The sequence below is a fragment of the Linderina pennispora genome (assembly GCF_002104995.1).
Source record: "Linderina pennispora strain ATCC 12442 chromosome Unknown DL89scaffold_17, whole genome shotgun sequence".
Taxonomy (NCBI): Eukaryota; Fungi; Kickxellomycota; class Kickxellomycetes; order Kickxellales; family Kickxellaceae; genus Linderina; species Linderina pennispora.
In genome coordinates this window covers 188,641-206,939 of record NW_024468265.1, presented here as the reverse complement: position 1 = coordinate 206,939, position 18,299 = coordinate 188,641, and the positions used below count along the sequence as shown (strand labels likewise).

At 55.3% G+C, this 18,299-nt stretch overlaps 9 protein-coding genes across 9 annotated transcripts; 3 read left to right on the top strand and 6 right to left on the bottom strand.

The window, feature by feature from the left end:
* Nucleotides 1-574: 574 nt before the first annotated feature.
* Nucleotides 575-2,467, bottom strand: DL89DRAFT_270381 (Di-copper centre-containing protein). Its single transcript, XM_040888679.1, is given in 2 exon segments — nucleotides 575-1,316; nucleotides 1,336-2,467. The coding sequence occupies 2 exon segments, from the start codon at nucleotides 2,014-2,016 to the stop codon at nucleotides 627-629; spliced, it is 1,371 nt and encodes a 456-aa protein (XP_040740223.1). The 5' UTR covers nucleotides 2,017-2,467; the 3' UTR covers nucleotides 575-626.
* Nucleotides 2,468-4,745: 2,278 nt separating this feature from the next.
* Nucleotides 4,746-6,016, bottom strand: DL89DRAFT_295689 (uncharacterized protein; the record flags this gene model as incomplete). The annotated part of the gene is made up of 4 exons (XM_040890669.1): nucleotides 4,746-4,922; nucleotides 4,966-5,472; nucleotides 5,534-5,892; nucleotides 5,992-6,016. 4 exons carry the CDS (start codon nucleotides 6,014-6,016, stop codon nucleotides 4,746-4,748), a joined length of 1,068 nt encoding a protein of 355 aa, XP_040740222.1.
* Nucleotides 5,815-7,657, bottom strand: DL89DRAFT_73318 (uncharacterized protein). Its single transcript, XM_040892023.1, has 2 exons — nucleotides 5,992-7,657; nucleotides 5,815-5,916 (listed from the first exon to the last, which is right to left on the bottom strand). Exon 1 carries the CDS (start codon nucleotides 7,270-7,272, stop codon nucleotides 6,205-6,207), a length of 1,068 nt encoding a protein of 355 aa, XP_040740221.1. The 5' UTR covers nucleotides 7,273-7,657; the 3' UTR covers nucleotides 5,815-5,916; nucleotides 5,992-6,204.
* On the bottom strand, nucleotides 7,282-8,160 carry DL89DRAFT_226869 (SGNH hydrolase; the record flags this gene model as incomplete). Its single annotated transcript, XM_040884831.1, has 3 exons — nucleotides 7,282-7,411; nucleotides 7,493-7,875; nucleotides 7,981-8,160. The coding sequence occupies 3 exons, from the start codon at nucleotides 8,158-8,160 to the stop codon at nucleotides 7,282-7,284; spliced, it is 693 nt and encodes a 230-aa protein (XP_040740220.1).
* Nucleotides 8,161-8,598: 438 nt separating this feature from the next.
* On the top strand, nucleotides 8,599-8,910 carry DL89DRAFT_295687 (uncharacterized protein; the record flags this gene model as incomplete). Its single annotated transcript, XM_040890668.1, has 1 exon — nucleotides 8,599-8,910. The coding sequence occupies one exon, from the start codon at nucleotides 8,599-8,601 to the stop codon at nucleotides 8,908-8,910; it is 312 nt and encodes a 103-aa protein (XP_040740219.1).
* A 397-nt stretch (nucleotides 8,911-9,307) lies between these two features.
* DL89DRAFT_295686 (uncharacterized protein) lies at nucleotides 9,308-12,831 on the top strand (the record flags this gene model as incomplete). The annotated part of the gene is made up of 11 exons (XM_040890667.1): nucleotides 9,308-9,734; nucleotides 9,893-10,122; nucleotides 10,166-10,726; nucleotides 10,755-10,900; nucleotides 10,947-11,040; nucleotides 11,072-11,241; nucleotides 11,279-11,489; nucleotides 11,551-11,732; nucleotides 11,788-11,980; nucleotides 12,015-12,700; nucleotides 12,753-12,831. 11 exons carry the CDS (start codon nucleotides 9,308-9,310, stop codon nucleotides 12,829-12,831), a joined length of 2,979 nt encoding a protein of 992 aa, XP_040740218.1.
* Nucleotides 12,832-12,906: 75 nt separating this feature from the next.
* DL89DRAFT_260484 (phosphopantetheine--protei) lies at nucleotides 12,907-13,266 on the bottom strand (the record flags this gene model as incomplete). Its single annotated transcript, XM_040885789.1, has 1 exon — nucleotides 12,907-13,266. One exon carries the CDS (start codon nucleotides 13,264-13,266, stop codon nucleotides 12,907-12,909), a length of 360 nt encoding a protein of 119 aa, XP_040740217.1.
* A 366-nt stretch (nucleotides 13,267-13,632) lies between these two features.
* Nucleotides 13,633-14,094, bottom strand: DL89DRAFT_275952 (copper zinc superoxide dismutase; the record flags this gene model as incomplete). The annotated part of the gene is made up of 1 exon (XM_040889374.1): nucleotides 13,633-14,094. The coding sequence occupies one exon, from the start codon at nucleotides 14,092-14,094 to the stop codon at nucleotides 13,633-13,635; it is 462 nt and encodes a 153-aa protein (XP_040740216.1).
* Nucleotides 14,095-17,766: 3,672 nt separating this feature from the next.
* On the top strand, nucleotides 17,767-18,196 carry DL89DRAFT_73012 (uncharacterized protein). The gene has a single exon (XM_040892020.1). The coding sequence runs from the start codon at nucleotides 17,890-17,892 to the stop codon at nucleotides 18,127-18,129; it is 240 nt and encodes a 79-aa protein (XP_040740215.1). The 5' UTR covers nucleotides 17,767-17,889; the 3' UTR covers nucleotides 18,130-18,196.
* Nucleotides 18,197-18,299: the final 103 nt, after the last annotated feature.

The following is an 18,299-nucleotide window of genomic DNA, read 5'->3' as shown; positions in this document are numbered from 1 at the left end:
GCCGCCCTGCTGCCCTCCACTGGCGCTATATAGCAGGGAATGGCCAGTGCCAAGAATTGCTTTCAGCTATTCTGTGTGAAGGGAAAACCTACAAGAGGGGCTGATTTGCATTACAATTGGTCTTGGCGTCCAACGGCCATTGGTAAGCACGTGATTGGTAGCCCTCAGTGAGATCACCACTGGCAGCTCTTAGGAACACTGCTCTTGGCTGAATCGCCGGTGTCTACCGCAGTATGAAGTTAGAGCATAGGAATTGGTCGACCAAAAACACAAGGTCATAAAACAAGTAGTCACACATTAGCGGCAGCCTATATGAATCGCCACCCAGTGGATAGATACAGCCCACATATTGACACTGCCGTATGAATAGAAATGCTACTCTATATTGCTATTGACTACTTGCAGATATAGAGCATGTACATGATGCTGACCCTCAAACTCTCAAATGCCAACCTACAGCCACAGCCTGCTACACCCTACTTGTATTTGCTGCGAGCTGTTCAAATGTCCATGAGCTGAGTCTGTTTTAATCGTGGTATTTTTGGTGAAATAAAGATGCTGGAATGCACAGCATAGAAAAGAGCCATTTTGTAGCAGCTTGGTGATAGATGAAATGAGATGGAAATCTAGTAGGGCGACGTGTATGTCGAGTTGTTGAGGACCTCAACGATCTGGCACGCGTTCTTGTGGAACTCTTCGACACGGTCAGGATCGAATTTGTGCATAGCAATCCACTCAGGCGTCAGGCGCGGCGGGAACGGGATAGGATCGCCGCAGCTAGTCGCCGGCTTCTCCTTGTAGCCACGACGGTGCACGCGGAAGAGCCCACTGCCGAAGCTGGGGAAGAAGCGGCTCACGTCACCACCGAGAGCATTGGACAAGCCAGTTGACTCCAAGACACGGCTCGCCAGGTTCGATGATCCTGAAGGCAGGAACGGGCGGGCTGCAGGCTGCTGCTGTTGCTGCTGCTGTTGAGGAGCTGCGGTGTTCGATGGACGACCACGAGAACCTTGGTTAGCGGCTGGCTGCTGAGCAGCATTATTTGACGGGCCACCACTTTGACCTTGGTTATCAATTGGCTGCTGAGCTGCTGCAGCAGGACCATTCTGCTGAGGAGCACTTGCAGCACCGCCAGGATAGCTTGATGGAGGCGCAGGACTGGTGTCGTAGTTGTAGCAAACTTCACCATATCCGAGAACCATCATGGAACTGACCCTGTCACCGTTGAATGCTATGCTTGACGCAGACGGGATGGCATCAGACAGCTGCGCAGGACCCGAAGGGCCAGAGCCATCATAAGTCATGTAGCTATTGTGCTGGCTCTGCCACTCCCACCACAGGCGGTCGATATTGGCATGATGCAGCATGAAAGGTGAAGTCGTGCGCGGCGTATCCAGTGTCCATTTCGCCAGCCAGTCCCAGGTGGACTGCACCGTGGATGCTGTACTCGATGTTCTCGCGGAAATCCGCCAGGGTCTGCGATGTCTGGATGTAGGATGTGATGATCTCAGGAGCATACCACGGGTTAATCGAGTTGCCGTTGTTGTAGTTGCGCCGCAGACAGTGGCTGCTGGGGTATGACAATTGCGTATTGGCCTGCACACCGTTGACCAAGCAGCGGTCAGTTGACTGACCGTTGGTTCCAAGCGCGCCAGCCGTCAGCAGTGGGTGGCTGGCAGGGTCGCGGTAGCTCTCTGTCGCGTCAAAGTATGGAACTACGAAGCTGGGATCATACGTGCGTGCGACATTTTCAAACTCAAGCACAAAGCGGCGATGGAACGGGAAGAACACGGTGTTTCCATGCACCTGCGAGAACAGCTGATCGTGTGCCTGGCCGAATCTAGCAATCCATCCGTCCTCGTTCATCTGGCGCAGGACAGTTGCGATCGACTGCCACTGTGCTGACGACATACGGGCTGCGTTTGGCCGCGTGTGCGAGCCACTGCAGCGCTGCAGGCTCTGGCCGGCAGCAAGGGTGGCAAGTGCGATGAGGGTTACTCCGCTGGTTATCTTCATGTCTGGTCTACGGAATCAAATGCTGGTAAAGAGGGGCTTCTTAGTTACTGTCGGGATGATGCACGTGGAAACCGCTATCGGTGACGTAATATAGAAAACGAGTGCTTCCGGGAAGTAGAGAAGATATTATCGTGACGAAGTGTTTGTTATCCTTGAGCTACTGCCAAAAAGGACTACACCGAACAGAGCTTCTAGAGAAACAGTAGAGTAATTGGAATGATAGGGCGGACTATATAGGAGGCTGCACCGATGAAAAGGGAGGAGGGCGACGTGGAGCGTGAAGGGGAGTGGTGTGAAGGAACAAGGTGATATGAAAATGCGTCGAAACTGAAAGCAAGCGAGGATAAGAGAGGTGCAGAAAGGACAAGCGAGAGCAGATATATCTCAAGCAAGTACCGAGGCGAATAGAGGGGAGAGGGGACGTAAAAGTAAACAAGAAAGGTGATTCCTAAAGCAACTGCATCACTACCTTCGAATTGCATCTGCCATCCCTTTATACTCCGTGCGTACAAAACACACATCAATGAGCCGCTGAGGACCAGACAAATGCCTGGACGATAATAGGTCCCTCACTAGCAGGCGACGAGCATCTCTGACAGCAAACAATTGCCTTGTGCCTTTTGGCAGCTGCTGTGGACACATCCACACAGCTCTCAGGACAAAGCCCAGCTACTTATATATCCCGGAGGCACCATTATCTGCTGTTGGGGTGTTTGTAGAGGCCAAAGGTGGACGGTCTGCCTGCAATTGTTTGCGTAGTCGCAATGTGTAAACAATTCCACCAGCTCGCTCAGTGGACGGGCCATGCGCCACCAACCGTTCCGAGATATGTCCGCAGGGAACGCCACGCAGCAACAGAGCCAGTTGCCTGCCAGTACTGAAGGCGCTGAGAGGGGGCTTTGTCTCAAGGTCAGGGAGAGGACGCATTCGAGCCATATCCAGGCCGGTGTGGCCAGTTGTCCGAGGAGCTTCTAAGCCTGGCAGATGGGTGTTGCAGGGGTTTAGAACGAGTGAAGCAAGCATCACACTCTCAGCCCAGACCATTGCATATTATCGCCGCCACATATTCCCGATGGGCTATATTTAGACACCTCTCATATATGTGACAGAAACATCCGACCGCGCTGGTCCCTTAACCTCGCTCTTGATCAATCGCTCAATCTGCTTGCTTAACTTTCCAGTCCCTTGTCTCTTTTTAAACTGTTTATTCAAATGCCGCTGATGATAAACTGGTTCTCTCCCACTACGTTACATGGGTACCACTATCCGCATAGAAGACGCTCCATCAATCGACTAGGTGCCGGTAAACTCTGGTTCTCTAACAGTATAGTGTACCATTGTCTGCAGCGAGATGATCGCCTACGTAATACAACAGCAGCTGTTGAAAAGTGACTGCCGCCATATCTATCAGGTGTGCAGCTGCACCATGGAAAAACAAGCAAAAGTTTCCGCTCAAGCAGTTCGCCAACTGCCTGCGCGTCACGGCTACGTACATGGTGCAGGACATCACCTATCATAGGGCCAGGGGCTGGAAAATTACAGCGATATCTGGTTTATGCCGTCACGGGCCAAGCTCCTCTATGCTCAGAGTATGGTAGCCTACAAGGCCATATGCAATGACGAGGCCAATGTTGATCCGAGTATGTTCAACAACAAGGCCTTTTGTGTGGCCAGGTGCCAGTGTAGCCCCTCTCATTCTCCATGCGCTTCTGCTCCTTCCTATTCTCCATCATGGCCATCTATCAGGTGCACATCTGCAAAGGAACCTGAGCCTAGTCGCTCGTGTGCGATGTCCAGCTTGCCAACGACGTACATAGCTCGGACCGTCTGCTCACTCGCCAATCTCCAATGTTGTGCTTTTGGATTCCGAGACCCAGCGCCTGAGCGAAGGCTTGTTGCCTAATTTTTCGTCACCTGCTACGTGCCACTTCTAGCCAAGACCCGCAATGACATGCTGCATACGGCCGACCGCACCAGGTTCGTCAAGTACCACTTGATCCGGGCTCCCTTGGCTAATATCCATCAGGGGAATATCATGGATGTTATCTGGATTATATGCAGCGCATGAGCCCGCTGTTACCTCTCGAAGGTATGTATTCATGGGTCGATAGACTAGTACGTCGAAATGGCCGAGAATATTTTTAGTAGTTACACTATTGCGTGCCCTACGAAACTCTGAAACCGAGGGTAGGCCTCCGGGGCTTCCTGATCATAATCTTGATATGTATATCGGTAGCTGTGATGGTGCCGACTAACAGCTTCCACAACAAATCTCCCTTTAAAAACAGACATTTCATCAACTCGCATGTATGCGGATCTTTCTGTTTGTAGTCTGATGCTACAAAGTACCTCTTATCTGTTAATATAATGTGTTGACATTCGGGGTCCGGAGTCCCCCCTGTGCCACCATGGACAAAGCCGAAACGCATACGTACAAAGGCCCAGACAGACGACCAGCCTTCCTTCTTCCCCTCAGCCACTTTGAGAAGTTATTTTTCCATATATTCGATAACCACTCATTCCCCAGGTTAACACACTGCATATCATTGTCGCCATAATCCTGCTGGACCGAATTTAAAACCTTTCATATATGCAGTTTGTTTAGTAAATAGTACAGCAATATTGCGCTGCCACATATACGTCACATATCTAAACTTGGTACTGGCCAATGGCCAGCAAGGCGCAGGCCCTCAGGCATACTCTGAATGTCCCTAGTATTATTTGTAAAATTACAGCCCGCTGAAGCTGATATTAATCGGGGCATCGGTGGTCTCTGCCTTGAGTGAGTGCCGCTTAGAGCCATCGCCAAACAAGCCTGCCTTCTTGTCTGGCTCCGACACATGCAGAGTGGGCTGGACGACGTTGCTTGGTCGCGTGGTGACAAAAGCCTTGTAGTAGTTGTCTGTCTGCAGAGAGAACCCGCCATTGAATGATTCGGGCACGTCGAACCCTGATCGGGGCCTTGGTCGAGTTGAACACCATTTCAATGTTGGCCACATCTGAGGGGAACGAGACCTGGGCGGAAATAGGCGCCTCTGTGGTCGACAGGTACAGCTTTTGGCGCGGGATCCAGCGGCCTTCAATGCAACCATTGGTGGTACGCACGTTGCATGCATTGGCCTGGACATGCTCAGAGTGCACCTCGCCACCCGTCGTCTCGGCAGTCAATGTGCCTGCCTTGATATTACCAAGGCCAATGCGTGCGTTGGTGGTTGAGACTCCAAGCGTGCTTGCCTGAATGTCCTTTAGGCTGAGAATGGCGTCAGTGCTGCGTGCCTCAAGCACATCAGCAATGACGTCGTCGATATCCATCCACGCAGCATCGCCAACCAGTCTCAGCGACTTTTTCGCATTGCAGTCATGCACGGTGATGTTCCCATGATGCGCCTCCAGGCGGATCTCGTCGGCCACAACATCACTCAGATGCGCTGGGCCATGCAGCGTCTTCAGATCCAGCTCTGCAAACCGCATATACCCGACCATAGTCACGCCAATGGCACCAGGCAGGGATGTCAACTCGAATTCCCGGATGCACACGCTCCTCGTGGCAGCTCTCGTCCTCGGAAGGCGGCGGTGGAGGCAGCCAGATCTGAATCTCGGCGCTAGTCAGCCCCAGGTCCCACAGGCTCCGGTCGACGTCCAGCCGTAGAGAATACTCGTTCTGCGCGCTGAGCTTGCTGGTCAGATGCAGGCGGCCGTGCAGGGTGGTTGACATGGAGCTGACGAGGGCTTCGACATGGATTTTGTCGCCATACTGGCCGGTGGGCGCCTTGTCGATGCGGATGTTGGTGGTGCGGATGCCTGTAGTCTGGATGAATATCGGATGCTGCCAGTCGTAGTCCATTGTAACCGTGTCTGAACGGCTGGTCGTCTGCTCTACCGTCGGTTTGGGAATGTCTACTGGGGAGGTAGCGTATAAATTAGAGCTGCTTCCAATTACGTCGTCAAGCGACTGCATGGGACGACTGCACTTACTGTCTGCTGCACCAGCGGTCGACATTATCGGTATTAATTGCAAATTGAGAAAACCGCCTGAAAAAAAGATACCAGGAGAAAAGCACAATTCGAGACGCCGAGCCCAAGCTACATCAGTTTTTTTTTTTGGCTGCGTCTGAGGTCTGTGGGGATCATATTGCGTCACAGCTCCGGACATACCGGGCGAGCTATTGTGCTGAACAGCACTTGGGTCTACTCGGCCTTGGCCCGCTGCTTGTCGGGGACATCCCACTTTGCGCCCTCGGTGTACGGCGGAGGCATGGGCACGGCCCTGGCAATAAACACTGCGATTGCAGCCTGTGCCAGGACAAAGAAGGCCGGGCCGATCCAGCTCAGCTGCACAAAGAAGTAGAAGGCCATGATAAAGCCCACCAGCATCGATTCGTACGTCTTGTAGAACCGCATCTGGAGCTTTGGCTTGGCACCCAGCGCAGTGAAGTATGGCTTCAGCAGGTCGCGGCTGAAATCGCGCACAGCCATGATGGACTTGAACATAAACAGCGTTGTGTGCCTCGACCCAGGCGCCAGCACGGACACCAGCACTATGGCGCCCGAGGCCGGGTAGCCGACAAACTTGGCCATCATGGCCACAGTGCCAATGGGCACCACCAGCCAGCCGACCACAGGTAGACGGCCCAAGAGGACAGCGGCCTGGGTCATTGCGTAGCGCTTGAGCGTGCGCTGCACTGTGAACTTTATGCGCGCCCAGCGGTGCTTGCGTGGCGGCCACGTCTGCAGGGCCTGGGCGTACTTGGGGTCGATCTCAGCGAGGGCTGCATAGAAAACACCGGCGAACAGCTCGGGCTTGGCATGGATGACAAGGTCAAGACCCACCAGCGGCAGAGAGTCGAAAAAGTGGTTGACGGCCTGCGTGGTGCTCAGCAGCGACACGGATGCCTGGGAGCCGTCGTAGCGCAGCAGGACAGAGAGCAGGCTGTTGCCGGCTCGCAAGAGCAGCAGCGGGAAGAAAACCAGGACGTGCATCGCTATGTAGGTCAGACTCATCCCGAGCAGAGTGTACTTTAGCACATCGACAAACTTGCGCTGCATGTGCTTGTTGCGGGCAGCAAACTCGGCAGCCTCGACCGCCAGGCCAAACCCTTTGGCAATTTCGTCCACATTCAGCACCATTCTCTCTGTGAAAGTAGTCAAATATGTATATGATGCAAAAGTGCAGAAAGAAGGATAAAAAGGAGAGATTGCAAGCCAAACATGTCCACTACCGGTGAAGGGAGCAGAGTGAGAAAGGAAAGCAGGCATGTACGACTGTTACACCATTGGCCTCATCTCGGGCCACTCAGATATGACAGTTGTCAAAATAAGGCGTGCCAAGAGTTTGTTTCCGTTTCGGTTCAGATGCAGTCCGTCGGCCAGGTACATCTCGTAGCCGTCATACGGGCTGGCGATGTCGGTGATCATGCCAAACACATGCTGCTGCTGGGTTCTGTCGAGCGACCCGTCTGCAACTGCCTTGAACAACGGGTTCTTCAGCTTGCTCGCACCCACCAAGCTCTCAATGGCGCCATATAGATCCACGACAGGAATGCCCTTCTCCTTCGCGACCATCTTCACTGCGTCAGCATAGGTCCTGGTCACGGCGTTAATGCGGTCAACGGGCAGATTGCGCCGTGTGCATGTCTCCTCCCACATCTTGTCACCAATGGGCGGCGGAGTGATCAGCAGTATCCGCGTACCTGGTGAGTAGGTGTCGGACTGCGGGTCCTGGATCTGGCTCACCATTGTCCGCAGATTTTCGGTGTATGTCTGCAGCGGCACATGCTGGCCGGACAGCGGCAATGCAGCATCATTTGAGCCAAAGAACAGCATCACGAGTTGCACTGCAGGCGAATGTGTCGGGAATGTCTGGTCACGATGCGGCCAGTGCGCCACCGGCAATCCCTGGCCCCTACCCTGCACTGGGCTCGGCGACCGCCGCCACCAGCTGCCCTGGGTATTATGTCTGGTGACGGGCAGCAGTGACGAGTAGAGCTCGAGAATGTTGTTGGTGTTGTAGCCTGAGAAGCCGCGGTTCAGCACATCAAGACGGCGCTCAAAGTCACGCGACAGCTGGGCCAGGAAACCGCTGTTGCTGGGATCGCTTCCAAACTGCGTGATGGAGTCGCCAATGGCCAGCAGGATGCCGTACATGGCGCCGGTGAAGGGCTTTGCTGGCGAGTGGCGGTGGTCCTCTCCGCCATCATCACTGAGTCTGCCGTACTCGGAGGCAAAGTAGAGGTAGTTTATGCACAGCAGCACAGCCACAGCGAACAGAATAAAATATCTGGCTGACCACAGGCGGCTGGTAAATAGCTTCATGCTGTAGAATAAGCGCTAGTCAAGCTGAGGGGTGGGAGGGCTGAGCTGAGAAGAGCGGGAAGGCACTGATGGCAGACTGGGCGAATTGCACGTCACAGGTGGGAGAACAAACACAAAACAAGCGCTGCTCGGTGATCGTCTGATCGCAGGCTGTGATCACTGGGCGTCATGCTGATTGCTGACTGAGAGCCAGCGGCTGCAGCAATGCCGCTTGCTTCCTCACCAGAATTTTGAGAATTTCACAAGCTTTTGTTCAAGTAGATAGACGAAATGGAGCGTGCAGCAAGCATTCTGATGCGGCAGGGGGTGCGGGCGAGCAGCGTGGGCATGGCGGCTCGACGGGCAATGTCGACACAAAAGGTCAACGTGTACGGCGAGTACCAGTTCAAGAAGTCGATCCAGCGCGGGCGGCAGCAATACATGATAAAGAACGTGCTGACGGCGTTTGGGCTGGGCGGGCTGTGCGCAGGCATCTACTTTTACTCGCTCAATGTGGTCAGGCAGGAGGACTTTAGCGACGTGCCGATGCCGCCGGAGCCAACGGCCGACGAGAAGACCAAGTTTGACCAGGCCAAGAACTAGTAATATAAAATGCGACAATAAACCGGCGAATAGAAATCTAACCAGCTGCGGTTGCGGTGTTGCGCAGCATTCAGTGGGAAATAAAAGTGCTTGCGGCCACACGCCTGGAAAAAAATTTTGCTTGTTCTGTGGCAGGAAATCCTGGGCTTGCCGGCCACCCCCCAAACAGCTATAAAAGCAGCTCTTTCCGTCTTCACTGTTCAACATTAGCATACACGCTTCCAACACACCTCCTTGCTAGCATATAAAAAAGCCAGACAACAGCACGCTTCCTCCCTGGCCTACACTCCACAGGGCACCCTCTTTTTCAATTCGACGATTGCAGGCAGCTACAGCAACAACCACACTGGGCAACCCAAATTACAAAGCAAGAACCCTACACCAGCATCCACGGGCTATGTCAGTTGAGAACGTGCCAGCACCAGTAGCTATACTAGCAGATAACAGCCCGGTAACATCCTCCGCGCCAATACAACCACAGCAGCAGCAGCAGCACACGCGGTCAAGCAGTCAGATATCATCGCGACGCAACGGCGGAAATAGCCGGCAACGCAGCGGCAGCAACAGCAGTGTCAATACCGCCAATCAAGCAAACAGCAAGCCACGGCATTTTGGCCGCAGCAATGCACATCACCAGCAGCCCCGTAGTCAGTCACGAGCATCAGCTAGAAATGGCGCCAGTAGCAGAAACCACAGCCAGCAGCAGCAGCAGCAGCATACAGTAGACCAGCAGAAAAATGACAGCAACAAGGGCCGCCAGCACCGTGGCAAAAAGAGTGCAGGGACACGGCATGAGAACCAGCAGGCAGAGGAGCACCAGCAAGGTAAGTCGAAGACACTGGCTTTGGCGGGTGGCATGGGGGGGTGATGGAAGACATTTTTGTTTGGAACCAAGGAAGCGGGACGGCCATGCGAGAAGTTTGGGGAAGAGTGCGAGTCACGCTAAACACCATCGTGCATTATCGACGGCTTTGTGATATAGACCACGGCGCATCAGAAGAAAAAACAAGGCGCAGGCGCAACCGGAAGCGCAAGGGCGGGAATGTCGGCGGTGGGCGGCAATTCGACGGCAAACTGAGTGCCAAGACCGCAGCGCCGGCGGTTATGGAGGACGAGGATCTCGGAAGCTCGCTGACGCGGCAGCTGACGAACAGCTCATACGAGTGCATGATATTGCTGCGACAAGGTGCGGCCGCGGCACGCCATCTGGCAGTGCGACCACTGCTGGGCAATCTTCCATGTGGGATGCGTCAAGAAGTGGGCCAAGTCATGCACCGGCAGCGACGTGGGCGATGGCAGCACTCGCTGGCGTTGCCCCGGCTGCCAGTACGCGCGGGCAGCAGCGCCGTCACACTACGTGTGTTTCTGCGGGGCCACCCGCGATCCCGAGCCGGTCCGCGGCTGTGTTCCCCACTCGTGTGGGCGGCTATGTGGCAAGAGCCGCGGCAAGCGATGCCCGCACCGGTGCCCGCTGCCATGCCACCCGGGGCCCTGCCCGCCATGCACAGAGATGGCGCCTGAGCAGTCGTGCTATTGCGGGCGGCTGGTGTACCAGCCAAAATGCGGCAGCAGCTACGACCCTGAGCTGAATGTCAAATCGTGTGGGAACATCTGCGATGAGATGCTGGGCTGCGGCAAGCACAGATGCGACAAGCCATGCCACCCGGGGCTGTGTCCGCCATGCCCGCGTGATGAGCAGCAGATGTGCTACTGCGGCAGCCACACGCGGACTGCCAAGTGCGGGGCAGGCCGGGTGCAGACCACATTTGTCAGCGGCATGGACGGACCGCAGACGGGATTCTACAGCTGCGGCAATGTATGCGAGGAAATGCTCGCGTGCGGAGTCCACAAGTGCGGACGGGCATGCCATGCGCTCCCCGACCCCAGCAGCGGCCATGCCCACGGCGGACTGCCCGCTAGACCCGACGGTTGTCAGCACATGCCACTGCGGGGCGACGCTGGCCAGCGATCTGGGGCAGGCGCGGCTGACGTGCATGGATCCGGTGCCCAGCTGCGGCGAGCGCTGCGGCCATAAGCTACCCGGATGCGCCCACACGTGCAATGAAATCTGCCACGCTGGCCCATGCCCACCCTGCACCGCAAAGGTCAAGGACGCCGTGCCGTCTGCGGGTCCAAGGCTTTCCAAGTCGAGTGCTTCAAGGCGCGGCCCGGCAGCGGCCAGCAGCCAACATGCCAGCGCGTGTGTTCGCGCATGCGCGTGTGCGGGCGGCACCGGTGCAACGCCAAGTGCTGCGGCAGCGATCACGTGGACATCGACGGAGCGGTGATTCCATCCGAGGCCCTGGCACCGGGCACCACCGATGCGCACCAGTGCACGCTAGTGTGTGGGCGTACCCTGCGCTGCAAGCGGCACCAGTGCTCGCAGCCTTGCCATCGCGGGCCATGCCCACCCTGCCTGGAGGCGAGCTTTCGACGAGCTGGCGTGTGCGTGCGGGCGGACGCGGCTGTATCCGCCGATTGCATGCGGGACGACGCTGCCGGTATGCCACCACCCATGCACTCGCGTGCGGGCGTGTGGGCACATCAGCATGATGTCTCACGAATGTCATCCCGACGACGTCCCGTGTCCCGCCGTGCCCCGTGCTGGTTGCCACGCTGTGCATGTGCGGTGGGCGCGAGATGAAGAACATCCCATGCCACCGCAGTGCTATGGCCTCATGCGGCACCATCTGCAACAAGCTCCTGCCGTGTGGTGGCCACCGCTGCCAGCGCAGCTGCCACCGCCCCGACGAGCCATGTCTGCGCGGCGGGCAGACTTGCCGCCAGGCGTGCGGAAAGCCGCGCAAGACTTGCGGGCATCCGTGTGCCCTGGCCTGCCACAGCCCCGCCATGTGCGACGAGTCGCAGCCGTGCGAGACGCCCTGTCACTGTTGTGTGCGAGTGCGGCCGTAAGTCGCTGCGTGAGCTGTGTGGGTCGACTGCCGCCAACGGCCGCTCCGCCATGCGTCGCATCCCCTGCGACGATGTGTGCAAAATCGCCATGCGCAACCGCCGCCTGGCGCTGGCGCTGGATCTGCCCGACAAGGCCCAGGCTCCACTGGCCGGTCTGGTCAAGTCGACCTATGCCTGACGATCTGCTGCAGTTTGCCCGCTCCAACCTGACCTGGGTCCGCGAGATCGAGGCCCAGGTCGGCGAATTTGTCGGCGGCAGTCGTCGCCCTGTGCTGCGGTTTGCGCCTATGAAGCGCAGCTACCGTGCCTTTCTGCACGCCCTGGCCGCCTTCTACGGGTGCTCCAGTCGCTCCATGGACCGCGAGCCCGTGCGGTCAGTGTGCTGGGAACGCACCCAGCAGGCCACCATCCCGAGCATAGTCCTGTCCAATGCCATCCGCTACATCACTCCGCCGCAGATCGTCTGCAGCGAGCGCGTCAATGCTGCCGACAACGACGACGAGTTCGATGACTCGGCCTCGCACGTATTCGATGGCGTGGCTGCATCTTCCAATCCGGCCGCTGACCGCCTGCGCAAAAAGTTCGACTACCTGGTGCTCTCGGATCTGAAACACGGTCTGACGCAGGAGGAGCTGCAGGGCGAGATTGCTCGGCTGATGCCCTATGCGTCGTTTTCGCTGCGCTGGAAGGACCCGGATGTCGTCGAGATGTACTGCACCGACACCGAAATGCGTGCCGAGCACCTTGTCAAGTGGGAGGGCCTGCTCAAACACAAACTGCCTTTCATGGGCCTGGTTGGGTCTGTTGTCGGCGAGCGCTCTGTGCTGCAGCAGCCTGCTCCCTCCCAGCAGCCTGCATCGAAACCTCCACACAGCCGGTCCTCCAGCATCGCCAGCGCCTCGAGGGTGCCTCGTCCCAGCGCTGTGAAGGAAGGAGGCTGCTGTTCCAGAGGACTGGGAGTCGCTCAACATCCCCAGCGACTCGGAGGATGTCCCCGACGACCTCTAAACCCCACCAACCCTTTTCCCATAGACCATTCCAATTTAGTTCAGTACCACGTTTGTAATCATTAAAAAAGACATCCTAATACGAAATGGCTGTAGCTATCGCATATGTGTCGATATGGCTGATCGACACCTTGACATATTGGACACCAGCCTTCTCCGCGGCCTCCTCCACCTCGCCATGCAGCACGACCTCGGGCGCCCCGCTCTCCGCAATCACAATCTCAATATCAATCAGCGGCGCTGCGCTGCCACGCACCCACACCTTCTCCCGCTGCAGATGCAGATTCGACACTGCCTTCACCACCGCTTCCTTGGCGCACCACCGCCCGGTAAACGATGCGTGCGGATTTGGTTGCCTTTGGCAGTATGCGATCTCGCGCTCCGTGTAGTTGCGCTCGATGAACGTCTCGTTCTCGATGTTGATGTCCTCCAGCATCTCAATGTCCACGCCTATCCCCACCCCGGTGCTCGGCAGCAGCTGCAGTGCCTGCGTCTGCGCCTGTTGCTCCAGCAGGTACTTGCGTGCGAGGTCGTCGTCCTGTGCCCATCTACTTGTTTGCGTATGCGCCCTGCCTGTATTGCCGTATATAATAACCGGAAACTATTAAAGTGGGAGGATGCCTGAGGTCCCAGCGCACTATTCGGCTGCCCTTTCAAAAGCTCTTTCTGCATCTGCCGCCACTGCCTGCGACAATTATGCGAGGCGCAACTGATAAAAAAACACCTCAGGGTAAGGGGGTTGTGAGAATTTATAGATGCCGTGGGGAGCAGCAGCACAATTCCCGTTGGGAGAAAAAAATTCTTAGGCAGCAATGCCAATGACGCCGCAGGCCTGGCGACCGCCGGCGTTACCGGTAGTGATGGACAGCTCATGGCCGCCCTTGCCCAGATCGTCCTCGTCGGCATGCACAACAATGGTGCGGCCGATAACGCTGTGCTCGCCAAACAGCGTCACCTGCGAGTCGGAGATCTCGACCTTGGCCACGCCGGACTCGGACGCGATGACGTTGCCCAGGTCGCCCACATGGCGCTCCTCAGCCGTCGGCGCGCCGTGCGTCTTCTTGAACGGGTTGAAGTGCGGGCCCGCCGACGTGCAGCCGTTCGAGTTGTCGCCAAACTCGTGCACGTGGAATCCGTGCTTGCCGGCCACCAGCCCGCTGATCTCGCCGCTGACCAGCACCGGAGAGGACGCGTCCGACTGCGTAATCGTGATAACGCCCGTGACGCCCTCGTCGCCCTTCAGAACTGCGATAGCCTTGACCATGGTTGTTTTGTTTCTAGAGGTACACCTGCCATGTTAGTTCCCCTCCTGGTGCAAGGCAACGCACTTTAGTCTGGTTTCTTTACCTTTTTGGAGCTGTTTGCGGTAAAAGTATGTGGAAAAAGTGTACAAGGAGAAAACAAGAGCGATAACAAGTTCAGAACTCCGCTTGGCCCTTTTTCAAGCCTTGCGAAAGCCGAAGCGGAAATGGCTCATCGCCGTTGACGTAAATGCCTCACATTACTAATCTCGGCCAATTTTTAGTCGAAAGCTGCGATTTATTTCTTGCTAGCGCTCTCCGAAATCTGATCTGCCGATCCCGGGCCCAGACCGTCACTTGCCCCCGCCACGTGGCCGTCCTGGTTGAGCCGCCGCATCTCCTCCATCTTCATCCGCCGCAGGTCGCGCAGCCGCCCATCCTCCTTGGACTGGTAGTAGAATCCGACTGATCCGCCGAGCAGTCCACCAACCATCACCACAAGTGCCTTCATGTAAACGCCCATGTTTAAAAATACCTGCAAGAAAAAAAGTACGCGAATGATTTCCTCCCTGCTATCAACTGGGTGCAACCCCGCATAAAAATGAAAACGGCAGTCACTGCAAACAGTCTGACGGAGATTTTTGTGGGATACCCGCTGGGTGTGGAATTTTCTGTATATCTACTTTTAAACGCTTTATTCATCTGTCCGCCCCTGGTGACAAACTAGGCGCCGTTCTTGCTTCTGGGATTCAGCAATTCCGGCACAGGCTGCATATGCATTCCCGCGCATGCCCTTCATCGTATGAGATACGCTCAATATGCGGAATCCCCTGCATTGCCTTGTGGCGTCGTCGTCTTAGCATATACCCTTGCTCGCCGTCAATGTCCGTCGCCCCCGGGGACATGCACATGCAACTACTGAGAAATGAGATATTCCAACAACAAAAACTAGAAGAGTAGAAAGAAAGGAGAGCTGTCCTCTCGGGAAAACTCGCCCTATCCGACAAAAAAAAAAAGATATCGCCAAGTGGATTCCGCCCAAGGCGTGTCTACCATATTCCTCATCCAAGCTTTGCTCATCTGCCGTCCAATATTGTCAGTAGCTATCCCCCTTTTGATTTTAGCGGTGTCCACCCGAATCACCACCATGGCCTCCATTGTTTTTTACTTTTAGCTGCTAAGATCGGTCAAAAATGAAGCCGTATTTCCACTGAAACGTTAGGGATGTCTAATGTATTTCTCGCTCGCTCCCTCACTTGCGTATCCCCAATTCCAACAATACCCTCGCTGACCGTTTTTGTTTACTACCGAAATCCAGGCTGGTAGTTCCTCCTCCCCGATTAGAAGCCAAACAAGCTGGGTTGTATTTCTACATGAAATGAATGCACCCATGGTTCTGTTCAGCACAACCGCCTCAATAGCTGTTTCCGTTATTAGGATAATACAAGGACATCAAAGGTACCCAGATATGCTTTGAGCTTCCGCTCTGTCTGCCTGGAGGTCGGAACACGCGTCAGAATGAGCAACAATCTAGGGCTGCAGTTTGCAGACAAAACAGTAAAATGTGTATTATCTCCAAGCAAATGGATAATGCTCAAAATGGTGCCGAGGCTGCCAGCAGCCTTGCTGAGGGAGAAAAAGAGAGAACAGGCTGGTAATGGGTGCCAGAGTATATATACAGTTGGCTTGCCATAGTGGCCATCGAAATGTCTTGCCGCTCTGGTGTCCTGTCCATAGATTAAGCTAACACAACGACTGATATGGAGCGCAAAAAAAGAAGAACGACATATATAGCATCAGTTCTAAATGCAGCACTCTTGTAGTCCGTGGTTTTTATACAGACCTCACCCAAATCCTCTAGGCATCACGCTTGTAGTCCTAGTTTGTTGATGGCAATGTATTTTTCAACACGGTGTATATTGCCTTTTCATACTAGTCTTCAGGCGCCTCTTCTATCTTCCCATCACACTCGTCTCCACATATAGGCCATTCAACGCATGCAATGTAGGGTGTGCCGGATCGTCGCCAACCGGAAACGTAAAAATAATGAAGGAAATATTTTTTCACACCAAGCCATATCTTCCTTGAATCAATTCAATGTCGTCATCCACTACTCGCAAGCCCTCAGCTCACATCACCACCAGGAATGCGCCCTTTGGCACGGTACAAGACGGTGCATTCGCTGATCAATAAATAATGCTGCTGGCGCAGTTGAAATGACAACTACGGAGGAATACTCTTGTGAGTCACGACAAGGGCACTCTCTAGCCGTAGAGGGTTTCAAGTGGGATAGTATAAAAGCATAGCTAAATGGCCCATTCCCCTCAGTCACTTGTAGCCAACCTTCATTTTGTTTTTAAGCAATACAGATATTGACTGTAGATTTCTTCCATGCCCCCAAGACTTCGGTGCGGTGTTTGCGGTGTGAGTTGCCATGGTATGACTCTTGACGAGCATCAAAAGAGTTGCTCTGGGATTTACAAATGTGGTGCCAAGTTGTAGTCGTCAGGCTATCCTACATATCCATTTGCAAGGTGTCTGACTACACATTGTCCTGTAGATTGCAACGCGCTCGGCACACTACGCTACCATTATATGTCATATCGCACTGCAAAGCATCCCTTGCATTATGCTCAATAAATTGCTATATCTGACTCCAGATACCATTAGCTTATGTAGCCAGGTATGTGGTTAGGCGCGAGCCCTTTCACGATATGCAGGTGCCAAAGGCGTGTGTAGCGATCAAGGAATCAACTGCATTTCTTACTGTGTCCATTGCGTCGTGACCTAGCGCACAGGGCAGCTGGTTCCATTCATCCTTCTCTCCCAGCCCAACTCATGTAAACACGACTACTTATTCGCGACCTTGTACACGCCAAATTAGCAAATGCAGCACCCGCATGACCCGAATTCATATAACCCGCAGCAATACTACGCAGCACGGCAAGGCAGGCACATGAGCTACGGCTCAGGAGTGAGCCAGGACGGGCAGTACCAGCCTCAACCAGGTCCAAGCCGTGACACAAGCTCCTGAGCCGGCGCCACAGCAGTTCTATCCGGCAGCGCTTGCGAGCTACCCTGTCCAACCAGCAACTCTGGTTGCGCAGCCGTTCGTTGGCCTCTCTCCTCCGCTGCAAGTTTGCAATTCATTCGCCTCAATTTCCATATTTTATGCCCATGTCACCAACGCAAGACCCCTCGCAGTTTTCACCGCCGCAATTGACAGCAGCCGACGCACATTTGGTTCTGTGGGCCACCGCCGAGTCACACCTAGCATGCGCACAGCGGCTGTTCAGGGCGCAGGCAGGCAGCAAGGCCGAGGCATCGGCAGCTGGCAGTTGGCAGGCGAAGGTCGTCAGCTCCCTAGCGTGTCTATACAGTGTCTTGTCGCTATGCGAGTCGTCGGAGGCACGCGCAAAGTACATGCAGGGAACAGTTCTACTTGGCCCCGAGATCGAGGTGCGCACACGGCTGAGGATCGCGCAGATTGTCTCGGTGTGGTCTCAAGACGATAGTGAGGCCGAGCAGGAATTCCACCTGAAGCGCGCATTAGTAGGTTCTGCCTACGGCTGACCACTACGCAAGCCTAAAGATGGCAATTGTGGCGATGCAGTGCCGGCTGTATATGAGGCGAGGCGAGCACAAGTGGGCAGAGCAGCGGATGAAGGTGGCCTTTGGCGAGGCCCAGAAGCGGCAGCTGGCAAACTGGGTGCATTATTTTATGCTTGAGCTCTCCGAGCTTTACCTGAACAACGGAGACATGAACAGTGCCATGAACACGCTGCAGTTTTCGATACGGTGGGCCAAAGGATGCAACGATGTGGTTAGCGAGGCGATGGCTAGCGTGCAGCTGCTGGGACGGCTGGTCGAGACCAGGGCATGGCAGAAGGCAGGATGAGGTGGTTGAGAGCCTGAGCCGACTAATGCAGGAGCGCAAGGTGGCAGAAGGTGTACCAAATCACATCGCGATTCTTAGCGCTGAAGGCGGCGATGCTGGTTATGCAGGGCAAAGCAGAAGCAGCGCGCCAGACCAGCGGCCTTTGCACGCCAAGTGCTGAAGAACTGGCAGGCGGCGTTCGTCAAGAAGCTGGTCAATGGGAAGGCAGCCGATGCTGGGTCGATATTTGTAATACCTGGCCAGCCCAACGAAATGCAGTTCGGCGGCTGGAGCTACTACGAGGCCCATGCATGGATTATGCTGATTTCAGGCCTGGGCGTGCGTGGCGAG

What these genes read in the sequence shown, in the direction of transcription:
- DL89DRAFT_73012 (XM_040892020.1), top strand. Translation starts at nt 17,890, where the DNA reads ATGTGGTTAGCGAGGCGATGGCTAGCGTGCAGCTGCTGGGACGGCTGG.
- DL89DRAFT_270381 (XM_040888679.1), bottom strand. Translation starts at nt 2,016, where the DNA reads ATGAAGATAACCAGCGGAGTAACCCTCATCGCACTTGCCACCCTTGCT.
- DL89DRAFT_73318 (XM_040892023.1), bottom strand. Translation starts at nt 7,272, where the DNA reads ATGCCTGCTTTCCTTTCTCACTCTGCTCCCTTCACCGGTAGTGGACAT.